Raw genomic sequence first — 13,202 nt, 5'->3', positions numbered from 1 at the left:
GAAAAAATATAATACATCTTTTTTTGATTTTGGTAACCATGATGATCACTTTCTAATGTATAGAAATAGGGAATCACTATGTTGTGCACCTGAAACTAACATAGTGTAGGTTAATTGTACTTCAGTTTTAAAAAGAAAAATATTGATAACTGTTGCTTCCATGTTTTTTCCTACATTTCCTCAAAAAGTTATAAGATCAGAAGCCTTCCATTGCTTCCTTTTTGTACTGATTTCTTTTTCTCCCTGCGTCCACAGGAAGGAAGAGGGAATGGTTTAAAATAGAGGATGCCATCAAAGTGCTGCAGTATCACAAACCAGTGCAGGCGTCATATTTTGAAACGTTGAGGCAAGGCTACTCAGCCAACAATGGCACCCCGGTTGTGGCCACCACATACTCAGTTTCTGCTCAGAGCTCAATGCCAGGCATCAGATGACTGAAGACTTCCTGTAAGAGAAATGGAAATTGGAAACTAGACTGAAGTGCAGATCTTCCCTCTCACCCTTGCTCTTTTCACCTCTCCTCACAGGCCTCCTCTTTCAAATAAGGCATGATGGGCAGCAGAGAAAGGGCTTATTGATATTGTTGCTGTTTGGTGTTAAGTGATGGGGCTTTTTTTTTTTCTCTTTTTATTGAGGGGGCGGGGGTTGGGTATGTAATTTGTAAGTACTTTTGTGCATGATCTGTCTCCCTTTTCACACCCCTAAAAGTCTCTGAAGAGGCAAACAGCCTTTCCTCTGCCTTGGATTCTGAAGTGTCCCTGTTTGTCTCATCCCAGTCCTGGCCAGATATTTTTCTTTGATTTTTAATTTTTTTTATTAAAAGATACCAATATGAGATGAAATCTTTCAAGAACTTGTATAATGTGTGTTAAGTCCAGTAGGTTGGTCACTTTTACTGCAGGACACATTTATCTACACATTATATACTGGGCATATAATATGTAAATAAATGACTTTTAGAAGAGGAATTTAACCATTTAATTTTTCAAGGTTTTTTGTTGTTGTTGTTGTTGTTATTTTTTTTAATTTGGGGTGTTTCTCAAGTGGAGAGCCTCACAATTTACTTTTTTGTTTTTGATGCTAGTGGCTAGGTAAGTTTCCCTGTCCTCTCTCTTTTCCCCAGTCATTGACTATAGTTATGTAGGGTACGGGAAGAGTTTATTAGCAACCTTCATAGTGCTCCCAGGACTCATGGCCTTCTCTTCTCGAAGCTGTATTTCCATGCCAAGAAAGAAACAGGAAGAAACATATTTTCTTTTTTATTACCAAGCCAGGAGCAAATGGCCTCAGCTCAGATCTGGAGAAACAATGATAGAAATTGAATTCCTCCCTACATGTTGACAATAGGGATTTGAACTGGATTCTTGGGATTATTATCTAAAAAACTGGAGCATCGAGCACTGTTTCTATCCTGCTGGTTTGGAATTTTTTCCGTAATGCTATTTATCGCTGACAGCGGCCTCTCTCTTTGTGCGTACATGCCTTACACCGTGCTGAACTGGATATTGTCCTTGTGCTCTGAAGCATCCAACTGTACTTGGCAAGTGCAGCTGTACAGTCCTGTCCCTGTTCTGGGTAACCATGTTAAGTTCCTGAAAAGTACACAGGAGGAAAATTCAGGTGTTTGCTTGTCTTTGTAATGTTACAGCATTTGTAATTGCACCATGGAGCATGCTCAGAAATACTAAATTTGTCTCCCACGGGGATGTGAAAGGTCCATCTTCCGCTGAGAAGTGGTATGGGAGAATGCTTAATCATTTACTAGAACAGCTACGTAATGCATTGGCCCACTGCAAACTGTCTTGTTGGTTTTTGATACAGATTTGATGCTGGCTTCATTTGCCAATTATGTTGTTTAGTTGGGAAGTAAGCAGAAAAGGGTCTTGAGACAGGAGGGGGAGGGTGGGGAGGGGGGCAGCACTGATCAGTCCCTGGCTTGGGACAGGAGTTTGTTGCTATACTCTTAAGTGGCATCTCCTTTGTCAAAGCATAGCCAAGATGTGAAATTAAAATTGTAGTTCTCTTTATTTAAAAATTCTAATAAATACTCAAACTTTGAAAAGCTTTTGCTCTTCCCTCCCTAAAAGAAATGTATGTATCTGGTAGGCCTGTGTCATTTAGTGTTCATTTTGGCTGACATCAGTTGATGAACTTTAATTTTTTACGATCTGTTCTCAGTTTGCATCTTTTCTCCCAGTCTTGAAATACGGAGCCAAAAAGCAGTGCTGGCAGTTTCCTTAGGATACCGTTCTACCTCTGGGAAAGGAATTCTATCCCCAAGCAAGGGTCCCAGTAGATAGAAAGCACCATGGGATTGGAGTCTAAATGCCAACTCACTGCACATGTCCTACTTAAAAACGAACACACTGCTGCTTATTGCCTGGTTTAGAGCATTCCAAGATTCTGTCCAAATAAGTAAAGGGGAAAATTAAATGAATTCAAGCACTAAACGGAATCCCCAAAACACATTCTTCCAAATAAATTCTACCTTTATGACGTGAATTGAAAGTGCTTTGCAGGAAAACAGTCAGTACTTCTGAAATAGGAACTGCAATGTTAGTAGTTTGTGCGTTTTTTAATGAAGATACTTTCACTGGATGAGTGTAACAGTACACTACCCTACCATGTCCAGTTTGCATAGTTGTTGGTGTCTTTGGATCAGGAAAGTGAACTGTGCCAAGAAGTATTTTTCAGTGACGTGAATAGATCTATTAATGCACTTAACTGGGGAGATTGTGCTGATGCTTTCTTAACTGACAAAAGGAGACTTTGTCCAACACCAGAATTGTTGAAACTGGTGCCATGTTCTGTTACACTAGGATTCTGATGAGCTGCAGTTGGTGTTTTTCCCTCCCTGGCGCCATAAACATCATGGCTGTCTTTACTGATGTGTGGTCACAACCCTTTTGTGATAGATTACTCAGATGCAAGGTTGCAGTAACTTTGTATTTCCCCCAAAGAAAGCAAGGAGAAACAAAAGAAAGCACAAAGTTTACCCTACTTGCAGAATATTTCACCGACACTGATTTGCCATTAACTCTGCAAGTATTCGGCTTTTTCAGGCTTGACAGAAACAGGTTCCTGTGTTCATGACAGATATAAAGTCTCTTTCTCACAGTAAATTTGCACGTCTTAGATTCTGGTTGTTACCAGAGTGTCCATCAGAATCCACCATACTCAGGATAGAGAAGGATAGCAATGGATTTTTTAAATTAAAATTTGTTTTTTTGGACCAGGACTGTGTGTGTGCGCGTGCGTGTATGGAAGAGAAAGAGAAGGGCTACCTGGAATCAGCTGTGTTAGATTTTTTGGTAGTCTCTCAGAACAGTTCAGCCCATGAAACAGGAGTCTTGACTTTTCTCATAGCAAACCTAACCAGATGGAAAAGTTAACGAATTGACTGTGTTTTATTTTTACAAGTGTCTGCTGCCCCATCTGCCCTGCATGGAGAGGGTTTCCTCACTGCTGAGTCTGAGCTGAGGCCATCTGGAGAGATCAAAGAGTGTGGGAGGATCACCCCCTCTGAGGCCAAGGAGGGCCTAGAAGGTGGCTTCACAGCAGGATTTCCGCCCTCCACACTGCAATGGAAGTGTGTGGAAAGGGAGGCACTTGAGGCCTTGCTTCCTGCAGCCTCTGGGGAGCAGAATGGGTCACTGCCCTCCGGGAGCGTTTGCGGTTTTGCAAATGTGTTGCCACATAGTCTCTGCCTTCATAGCAGAGAAATATTTTCTGTTTTGATGTTAGAAGTCAGCCCATGTAAAGTCTCTTAGACTTGCTTAGAAGAAAAAAGTCACCTTTTGTTTTTAGAATTCTAGAAGGAATAGTTCCCCACAGAACTGTGCTTCCTCTTTCTCCTTCCCCTTTCTCTTCTCCACATATGGTGCTCGTTGGGGGCTCTTCCTAAACCTCTTCAACCAGAGGAGTAATCGGTCTTCTCTTGGACCTGGGTGTGTGTTGCACACATTATACTTAACATACTTGTCATTTCCATCTAGTGCTGTGTTAATGCCTTTGTTGGTTTCCCCAGCTGATCTGTTTTTAAAAAACAGCTTAGCCCGAGCCATATGTTTTTAGTTTATAAAAAAGACTTAATAACTACAATGTGATTTTTGCCACAACTGTGTGATTTTTATTTCTGAAATGTTCTCAAAGCCGTCCTACTTGAGAGTAGATTTAGAATTAGAAGAAATACCTGGAAAGCCTCCACAGTGGAATGAATTTTTGCTTTTAAGAGAAGTAAGAGTTAGCTATAATTGATAGTATAGCTTCATCTTTGTCCCAACTGCATTTCAGAAGATAATCCACATCTTTGCAGAAAACTAGGAGACATGCAAGACAGTCAACTCAGGCAGCTCTGGGGAGAGGAGATTATTTAGCAATGATTAAATAATGTAGATGATTCTTCTAGTTCTTATTCTTGAAGACTCAAGAGAAGTCAGACCTGAGGCCACGCAGTGTGTTCTGCCCAGTTGGGGCGGCATTCTTACCTTCTGAGCCCTGCTGGGATGAAACCTATTTCCCCAAGTCTGTGGGAGACTTCCAGGTTGTGCAGCTATTACTGTTAGTGGCCTCATCCTTGTTCCATCAGGGCACCCACCTCACTTGGAGTAGGTGGGAAAGCATCCCAGAGTCAGCCTCTGTGTTCTGGGGTGAGCCTTGCAGCAGACCGCACTGTCCAGAAAAGCTGTGTTTTCCATGTCGCCCTAGACTTCACCTAAAGCGGTGAGACATTTGAGATTTTCAGATAAATTGTGAACTGCTAAGCACGGCTGCATTCTATAAAAGATACTGCATTGGGTGACTTGAGGTCACCTCAGGTCCTAGGAACCTGGAGATTTTAGGCAGACTCTCCTTTGAAGGCCAAAAGCCTTCCGCCCCTGCCTCTGAAAGGGCAGCTTCACATTTTGACAGTGTTTTTACACTAGCTGATAACCTTTTAGGGGTGTGAGAAGCCTAATCAGGACATCTAAAAAAATACCTCTCTCCCTCAGATTAATCAAATAGTTTGTCCTCCTAACCCTTAAAAATTAATAAAAAGAGAAAGAATCTCATTTGGTGTTGATATGAACTGAGACTAGTAGTCACATGATTTGATTTTATGTGTCTGCAACAGGAAGCTTTCTAAGTGAAAAAGGTGTCTCTCCCCTAAAGCTTTGTTTATAGTGATGATTTGGTGAGCTTGAGCTTGTCTTAGAAAGTGAGACTGTCCACCTGGCAAGGGGAGCATAAAGGGAAGCCACATTAACTCAGAATTCAGCACAGTGGAGGGACTCTGCTGAAGAAGGAGGTGCTTTTGGCTAAAAAAGCAAGATTAATACCTAGAAGGTGGCGAGTCACTGCTTCTGTTCCTCTAGCTATCAGTTGTTTAATTAAATACTCTAGGTCTCCTTTGGTTTACATTCCCAGTTCTTAACCCCAAACAGGGGCCACTAGAACACCAAAAAAGGCATTTAAACCCCTGATACAAAGACAGCAATATTGCCATTTTTCCCAGATTCATCACCATTTGATGTGCCACCCATCGTTTCACCCCCACTGCAGCCAGGCCAGATGTGAAGATTCCCCAAATCGTTGAGTTGGGGAACATAAATTCTGGTTCTGGAACAAATTACCTATTAAATTGCTTACAGTCTGTTTTCTGGGGGGTGCACCTTTCAGGGAGCATTTCAAGAATAAAGTAAAATCACTCTTCTGGGCTTGGGGTCCCAGCCATGTATTTAGATCAAAATCTTAAGTCTTTGGAACTCCTTAGGAAAAAAGCAAGATGCCTCAATCCTGAAGCTGGGCCCTGAGATTGTACTCCCCTCTCTGTAGTGTGGAGTGGAGTGTCCTACCTTCAGGAAATCTTTTTTCTAGTGAGATTGCCTATAAATCTCTATGGGAAGTAATACTGATACGAACCTGTCTCTCTGAATACTTTTGTGCTAAATTGAAAATGTTAACCTAAAGCAGCAATAGATCCATGTAGCCTCATTCACCTTGTCACTGACCCATTGGGAGAAAAAGAAAAAAAAATAGCATTTCAGGGTTAAACCTTGGTCTGTGTCCTCTGTTTGTTGTGGAGAAAATATGTCACTAGTAAGTGATTCAGAGAAGACACCTAGTTGTGGTTACTTGGTTCCAGCTGCATAACAGATAGGAGTTATGTCAGGGACGGTTGAGACTGACACCCAGAACCAGAACAGATGGGGCTGCTCCACATAGAGCCTCCATAGGGGGCAGGCAGGTGGAAGTGAGGTCTTGGAGAGCTTCTGAAGCACTGAGGGGAGGGCAGGACTTAGAGGTCCTTTGCTCAGCGAGCAGGTGGCTTGCATTCCTCTCAAGGACGTGAAGGATTCAGAAGGGAGCAGTAGGCATCTAGGCCATGGTGCGCAGACACAAAACCTGCCCTTTTACCTCCTCCCTCGTGACTGGGGCATTTTTTGCTCAGAATCCAAGGGGACACTCCTCCAAGATCTAATTTGCTTCAGGTATTTTGCTTATTTAGTCTCTGAGCACCTCATGCTTTCACTCACCCTTGGTTGGACATAAATGTGCTGCTCAAAGTGCAAGTTCATGAGTGAGTCAAGGGCCCAGCAGTTACATAGTGTTGCAGTTCATAGTTAGAAGAACAGTTAGTCCACTCTGTTGTAAAAGAGATACAGGATGTGGTGTAGTTTCATAAATGTCTGATCTGTTTTTATTGTTTCATGTTCTGAAAACTTTCAAACTGGTTTATAATCAAAGGAAAGGTTGGTGGTTAGAATAAGTAAAGTATCAGTGTATCTGCCAGTTTGCCATGTGTCTAAGGAAGTTAGGAGCATATGAGGATGTTGGGAGCCATTGTAAAAGTAAAGCAGGTGTCTCCGGCCACCTAAGTGTATCAGAGAGAGGAGATGGAAGCCCATTAGTAGCATCTTTATACTTATTCTTGTGTAAAGAGCCCAGTGTATTTCAGGGTCCTTTCTCCCACCCTGTCCCCTCTTCAGGGTAGGGGATGGGCTCTGAGGAAGCACAAGGCCCTAGTTCTGTTTGCTAAGCTGTAGGGTATGATCTCCAAACAGCAAAAGGCTTATTTGAGGGGTTTCCTCACCATGATCACCTCCACTCCACTCATCTACCATCAGCATCAGAAGGGTTAAAATCCCTGGGGCCATTCCAGTTCTAAAACAGATGAACTAAGGGTGCTTCCTCCCCTGTCGCTAGTGTATCACCCAGGTGCAGTTTCCCTTTGGCCAAGTTCAACAGGTATTTCCAGGGAAACCTTTGGATGGAGGCAAAGTAGCCAAGATGTATTGAGTTTAACTTTTTCTGAGAGACAGAAATCTCTGTCCCTTCCCCCTCATGCCCATACATTTTAACTGAGGCTTAAATGGCCAAGTGTCCAGAACTGGGACAGAGAGCCAGGGGCCCATGCACCAGGGACCAGTACCCTGGGGATCATACAGACTTAAACTAGACAGCTGTGATCCCAGCAGAACTGCTGCTGTCTCCTTCTGTCAGGACCACCCAGAAAAGCAAACAACTTAGCCTTGCCAGGGTTAGGTCACCTAGTCCCTCGATGACCATTCTACAGACTGATAAGGTATCACCTGGTCAGGCAATGTGCTTTGTATTTGTAGAAAGTGGAACAACCAGTGGGATGAGTACACATATCCTTGGAGAAGGTGTTAGAAATAACCCCGAATGAGCTAAAAAAAACTGGGGGATCCGAGGAATGGCGCTTGTGTGGAAGGAGGGTTGGTTGTGGTCCTTTAACCTCTTGGGGCCTGGTGCTGCGTTGTGAAATCAGGGTTTGGAATAATGTTGCCCTTACCCCAATGTGTAGTGCTCGAGGACTTAGGAACTACCAACCCACAGGTGCGTGGTCTTGTTTTCCATGTTTTAGTTTCTAAAACAGGCTTGGTTGATATTGCGTGGAAAATCAAGTTTTCCTTCCTGCCCACTTGGAGCCACCTGCCCAGGCCTGGCTTCTTCCCCATTCTCTCCCAGCACTTGTAAGGAAGGCCTTCAGAGTGCTCTTAGGAGCTAAGGGGAGTGGAATTGGTCCAGGGAAGGTGAAAGGACATTGTGTTTTCCTGTGTCCTTTTCTCAAGGAGAAAGTTCTTAGGCTTCCTTCACACCTCTCTTTCCCATGGGTACAGTTGGGTTGTGGAGGAGGGCTGGAAAGAAAACCCAGGTATGGGTCGAAGACATGCACAGAAGATAAGAAAGAGTCCCACTTTCCCCTCTTCAATACAGGGCAGCCACATGTAACCATTCCCCTTACTAAAGCATCCCCTTATGTGGTGCCGGCAACAGAGGACAGACAGACCCCTCTCCTGTAGTCTAGATAGCGCTTTGGTACTCCCCCTAAAGTTCCACCACCCCCATATCTCACTCCTTTTTGTAAAAACAAATGCTTAAACCTGTGAGTGTGCTATTCCTTTCTATATGTTAATCAGTTTCTTTCCACTTGAGCTGTGTGGGAGGGAAGGGCATTGGAATTGTAGGTTGTAATATTGTGCCAACCAATAAAAGCCAATATTTCACACACATCCCTGCTTAATGTCTGGTCTCTTCTTTCTAGAAGTTTTCCTCAAGTCTTTTGCATCAGTTTTTTTTTTTTTAACCCCCACTTTCTGCTGGATTTTTAGGAGTTGCTCCAGAGGTCAAAGGTAGCCCTGTGGAAGATTTGGCTGTTCAGGGAATTCAAAAGAGGAAAGAAGTGGAGAGGCCCAGGAAGGCAATGAGAGTCAGCGTTGTTTCTTCTGGCCAGCACTGCTGCCAGATGCCAGGGAGCCCCTGGCAGACACCAGTGCACAGTGCTGAGGAGGAGGCCTGTCCCTCAGCCAGAGAGGTTTCACTCGGAGCCCCCAGGGGCATGAGGGTACAGATGTGAGCCACACTTAGGACAACAAGAGAACACAATAGGAGGTAGCTTTCCTGTGTGGAAGCAGGAGTTGGGCGTGGTGGAGTCAGGAAGGGCTGGAGCACCATTTTGAAGATGTGCACTGGTGGGAATTGCAAGCAGAGAACAGGCAGAGCATCGTCAGTGGGAAAGCAACATTAAGTGAGCTGTGTCCCCCAGGCTGAAGACAGGTGACAAGCATTTTGAAATGAATATGATAAAAAATAAATCATGATGAGGCCAAATTCTGGAAAACCCCAAAAGCCAGGCCAAGGAGTTTGGCTGCATACACGTGAAGTGTGCTTGAACAAGGCAGTCATGTAAAATCAGCCATGTTTGGAGAGGAGGCAGCAGGAGAAGTTGGAAAGGAGCTATCTGGAAGCTTGTGATATAGGCCATACAGACTCAGGGAGTGGACCTGGGATGAAGAGACGGATAGAGAAGAATAAAAGGTGGTGTATCAGAATCAGATAAACATGTTCTCCACTGAGAGCAGCTGGCCTCTCTCGGACTCTGGTAGCATCACCAGTAGCCAAGTTTTGAAAGCCAAGAAACCTGATGTGGTCCGTGTACCCAAGAGTCAGTACCAGGAGAAGACTCACATGAACCTAACTCATACAAGACTGAAGTGTCTGTTCCTGGATGACAGTTGGCTTGTCTACTATACGTTGATAAAGTTACCTGGTTAGTGCACCGGCTGTCTGTGTGGGTAGCCAAAAATAAGCACAAAGTTGGTTGCCTGATGACTTCATTCTGCCACAGGACAAATTTCCTATCAGCTGGTGAGGGCACCCTTTCCTCCTCAAACTGATTCTGCAGGCCTCCTTTATCCTATGATGATCACCCTTCCTTCCTCTATTAAAGGATTCTTTCTTTCGCCAGATTTAATGTTGTGTTATGAGCAATGAGATTATAAATGCTGTTGCGAGTAATATACTCAGGAAACCACCAATGGCCATCTCTAAACGGGCTCTGGGGTTCCAGAAACTCCCCATTTGCCCATGTCAGATCATGGTGGGCTGTTCTGTAGGTGGCCCATGAGCATCACACTCAACTACAAGTTGGTTGTTCTTCATTCTCAGAGGGTAAATGCAAGCTTTGGATTATCTTGCTGAAGCCCAGTCTCCCAATAGTCTGCAGGACTTGTGGCAAGAGAGCGAGAGGGAAATCTCAAGAGGCCCCAAAACTGAGCATGAGTAATAGGAAATTAGCCCAAATTTATTATGTTACTCTGAGGTGGCAGCCTTGACAATCCAAGCCAGACTGAGTTGGCAGAATTCCTGCTCAAACCCCAGTCATGCTGTCTCCCATCCTCTCTGCAGACCTGGTAATCATGCCCAAGAAAGCACTGTTGTTATAAACCATGAATTTGTTTGCTTTCTGGTTTCAGACACATTTGAGGTGTGAAAGTTCTGTTTTATCTTCTTGGTCTTGTGACACCCAGCTAACATCTCAGCATATGCGGATGCAGCCATGAGGCTCCATGTTCTATGTCCTGAATTCCAGCAATGTGCTAAACTCAGGACGTGCAGTCCTCACAGAGACACCTGCTTGGATGACAGATGGCATGCAGTGGAAGAGATGACAGCCGGGGGAGGTAAGTCACTGGAGGTGAGGTGGGAGGGGCTGATGGATAGAACCTGGACAGGAGGACCATGGAAGAGTGGGATGAGTAATGGATTCAGAAAAGGGACAGAGAAAGGACAGACTGCCTGCTCTAACAGAAGGTGTGAGCATTGGAATTATTCCAGAGTTCAGATCTCAGCTCAGCTGTTGACAAGTTGTGTCATCTTGAACAGGTTACCATCTATGTTCCTTCCTATTCAGTGGGAGAGAAGTCTACTCTGTGGGCTTGTGAGTGTTAAATAAGTGAAGGAGTGTATGTGATGCCAGAGTTGGTGTGTGATCATTATATGGCGGCTGGGAGTGAATACCTGTTTGGGAAATGCCAAGGGCTGTGCTGAGTTCACTAAGTCAACTCAAAACAGACACAAGTAATCACAATACAAAGTGACAAATGCAGTTAAAAAAAATAATAAAAAGGCGGAGAGAGTGACTGACTCTTTCACAGAGGAACTACCATCTGAAAGGATTCGTGAGGGTGAAGGAATTCTCAGCCAAGGGACAGCATGTGCAAGGGTACTGTGCTCGGGTAACAGCGAGTTTGCTGGGGCTGGAACATGATAATGATAGTGGGGTGGGAGGAGAGAGATGCAGGAGGAGCCACAGGAAGGGTCAGCTGGGGTCAGGTGGCTGTTTGAACTTTACTCTGCATGACTGAGAAGCCAACAAAGGTTTTAAAACAGCAGTGACTGCATCAGGTTGGGCATTTGGGGAAGATGATACTACTACATACTGAGTGCTCCTTGGTTGTGTTCCAGGCCTTAATGGCAGGCGGAGTGTTCTCTGCTTTACAATTAGTCTTTGCCATCCTTGTGACATATAGGAACTTTGGTCATCACCTTTGTATGGTAAAGGAAATGGAGGCCTAGGGAAGCAAACTCCTTTTTAAAAGAATTGGACAAATTAATTCTAAAAATCATAGGGTAAAATGCCAAGGTTGTCTAAGACAGTTTTGAAAAACTACAAGGAAAAACACGGGACTACAAGGGAAGGCTTGTATTCCATCGGTATCAAGACTTAATATAAAGATACAGTAACTGAAACAACGTGATAAAAGAGAATAGCTACAGAGAAATGAATTAGGAAACTGAATAGAACAGGGGACCAAAGAAACAGACCTATGCTTGTGTGGGAATGTGGTAAGAGCCAGAGGAAATATGCACCTGGGTGGGGAAAGGTTTGGTTCTTCAGTGTGTGGTGTTGGAACAATTGGCTAGCTAAATGAAAAAATAAATAAATAAAACTAGATTCCTACCTCACATCCTACAATGGAAATAAATTCTCCATGTGTAAGATAAGTCATAAAACTTTTAAAAGAAAATATAGAAGTTAAGCAATATATTCAAGGTCAGATAGGTAACAAATGGAAGAACTGTAGTCAAACCTAAGTGGTCTGACTCCAGAACCTGCCCTCTTATCCACTCAGTAATATTCTCCCCTGGTCCCTTCAGAGTGTAAGATGGACCAGAGCAAGCAGAAACTGAAGGCAGGGAGGTGGTGGATGAAGGCTGAATTTGCATCTGGTCCCCAAACACCTGATCTGAAGGGTTGCTGGGGAGGCAGAAGGAGAGATGTCCTTGTGATATCACCATCGCTCAGTTAACAGGTTGGGCACTGAAGATGTACCAAGACACTGTCAGGTCCGTGTGAAAGATTCCATCAGGAACTCAGTGAACATTAATTGCGGGTGTATGGGCAGTTGTGACACTTGGGTAGCTGTGAAGAGGATAAAAATAAGACGACAGTGGTGAATCATTGCATGGTAGGGCTGGAAGGATTTTAGAGATCATCTAGTCCAATCCTCTCATTTTACAGATTGAGAAGTAGGCATAGTGAGAAGAGACTTTTCACCAGTATTCTAGTTTAGAACTCTGAGCAAAGAATACAGATCTCTGGCCATGCTGGAAGTAGCCAGCTCTTTTGGCTCTGTTGAGTGTTCTTTTCTGTATGTCGTATCTTTTTGTTCCTCAATCCTTCCAGTACTGTCTTCTTTTGTGTTTGATTTTTTTCCCTAGTGTACAATTTTTATTTTTATCTTCATTTCCTTTTCCATATATTTCCTACTTGTTTTCACAGTGGTTACCTTGAAGATTACAGTTAACATCTAAGATTAACAGCTGATTTATCATCATAAACCATGGAGGCCTGGAACCAGTAGGTGATATATTTAAAGAACTGACAGAAAAGAAAACAAAACACCTGTCAACCAATAATTCTATATCCAGAAAAACTGTCCTTCAAAATTAAGAAGTTCAGACATTCTCAGATAAACAAACACTAACAGAATTTGCTACTATTAGACCTGCCCTACAAGAAATGCTAAAGGGAGTCCTTCAGACTGAAACAGAAAGACACTAGATGATAACTCAAAGCCATATAAAGAAAAAGATCACTGCTAAATATAAAAGACAGTCTTGTATTTGGGATATGTAACTCCTCTTTTTTGTTTCTTACATGATTAAAAAGACATGCATAAAACTAATTATAAATCTGTTAACATGTACACAATATATAAAGATGAATTTGTAACAATAACAGTGTAAAGGGGGCATGGAATTGGATAGGAGGCACTAATGTATACTATTAAAGCGAAGATGGTATCAACCATCAATTCAACCTAGATTGGTATACATTTATCTATTTCTTCTTAAGCCTACTTTGGTAATTTGTGTCTTTCCATGTATTCTCCATTTCAACTAAGTTGTTGAAT

At 43.2% G+C, this 13,202-nt stretch overlaps 1 protein-coding gene across 1 annotated transcript in view; it reads left to right on the top strand.

Annotated features, from left to right (window-relative positions):
- The window catches only part of LOC102523571 (diphosphoinositol polyphosphate phosphohydrolase 1), an 89,312-nt gene extending 80,796 nt beyond the window's left edge, over positions 1 to 8,516 (top strand). The window contains exon 5 of the mRNA XM_032462862.1: positions 256 to 8,516. Coding sequence (XP_032318753.1) covers positions 256 to 434 — 179 coding nt within the window. The 3' untranslated portion in view covers positions 435 to 8,516. The remainder of the gene's footprint in view (positions 1 to 255) is intronic.
- Positions 8,517 to 13,202: the final 4,686 nt, after the last annotated feature.

Source organism: Camelus ferus, chromosome 20 (assembly GCF_009834535.1).
Source record: "Camelus ferus isolate YT-003-E chromosome 20, BCGSAC_Cfer_1.0, whole genome shotgun sequence".
Lineage (NCBI taxonomy): Eukaryota > Metazoa > Chordata > Mammalia > Artiodactyla > Camelidae > Camelus > Camelus ferus.
The sequence above is the reverse complement of the archived record's forward strand: the minus strand, read 5'-3'. Positions and strand labels throughout refer to the sequence as shown.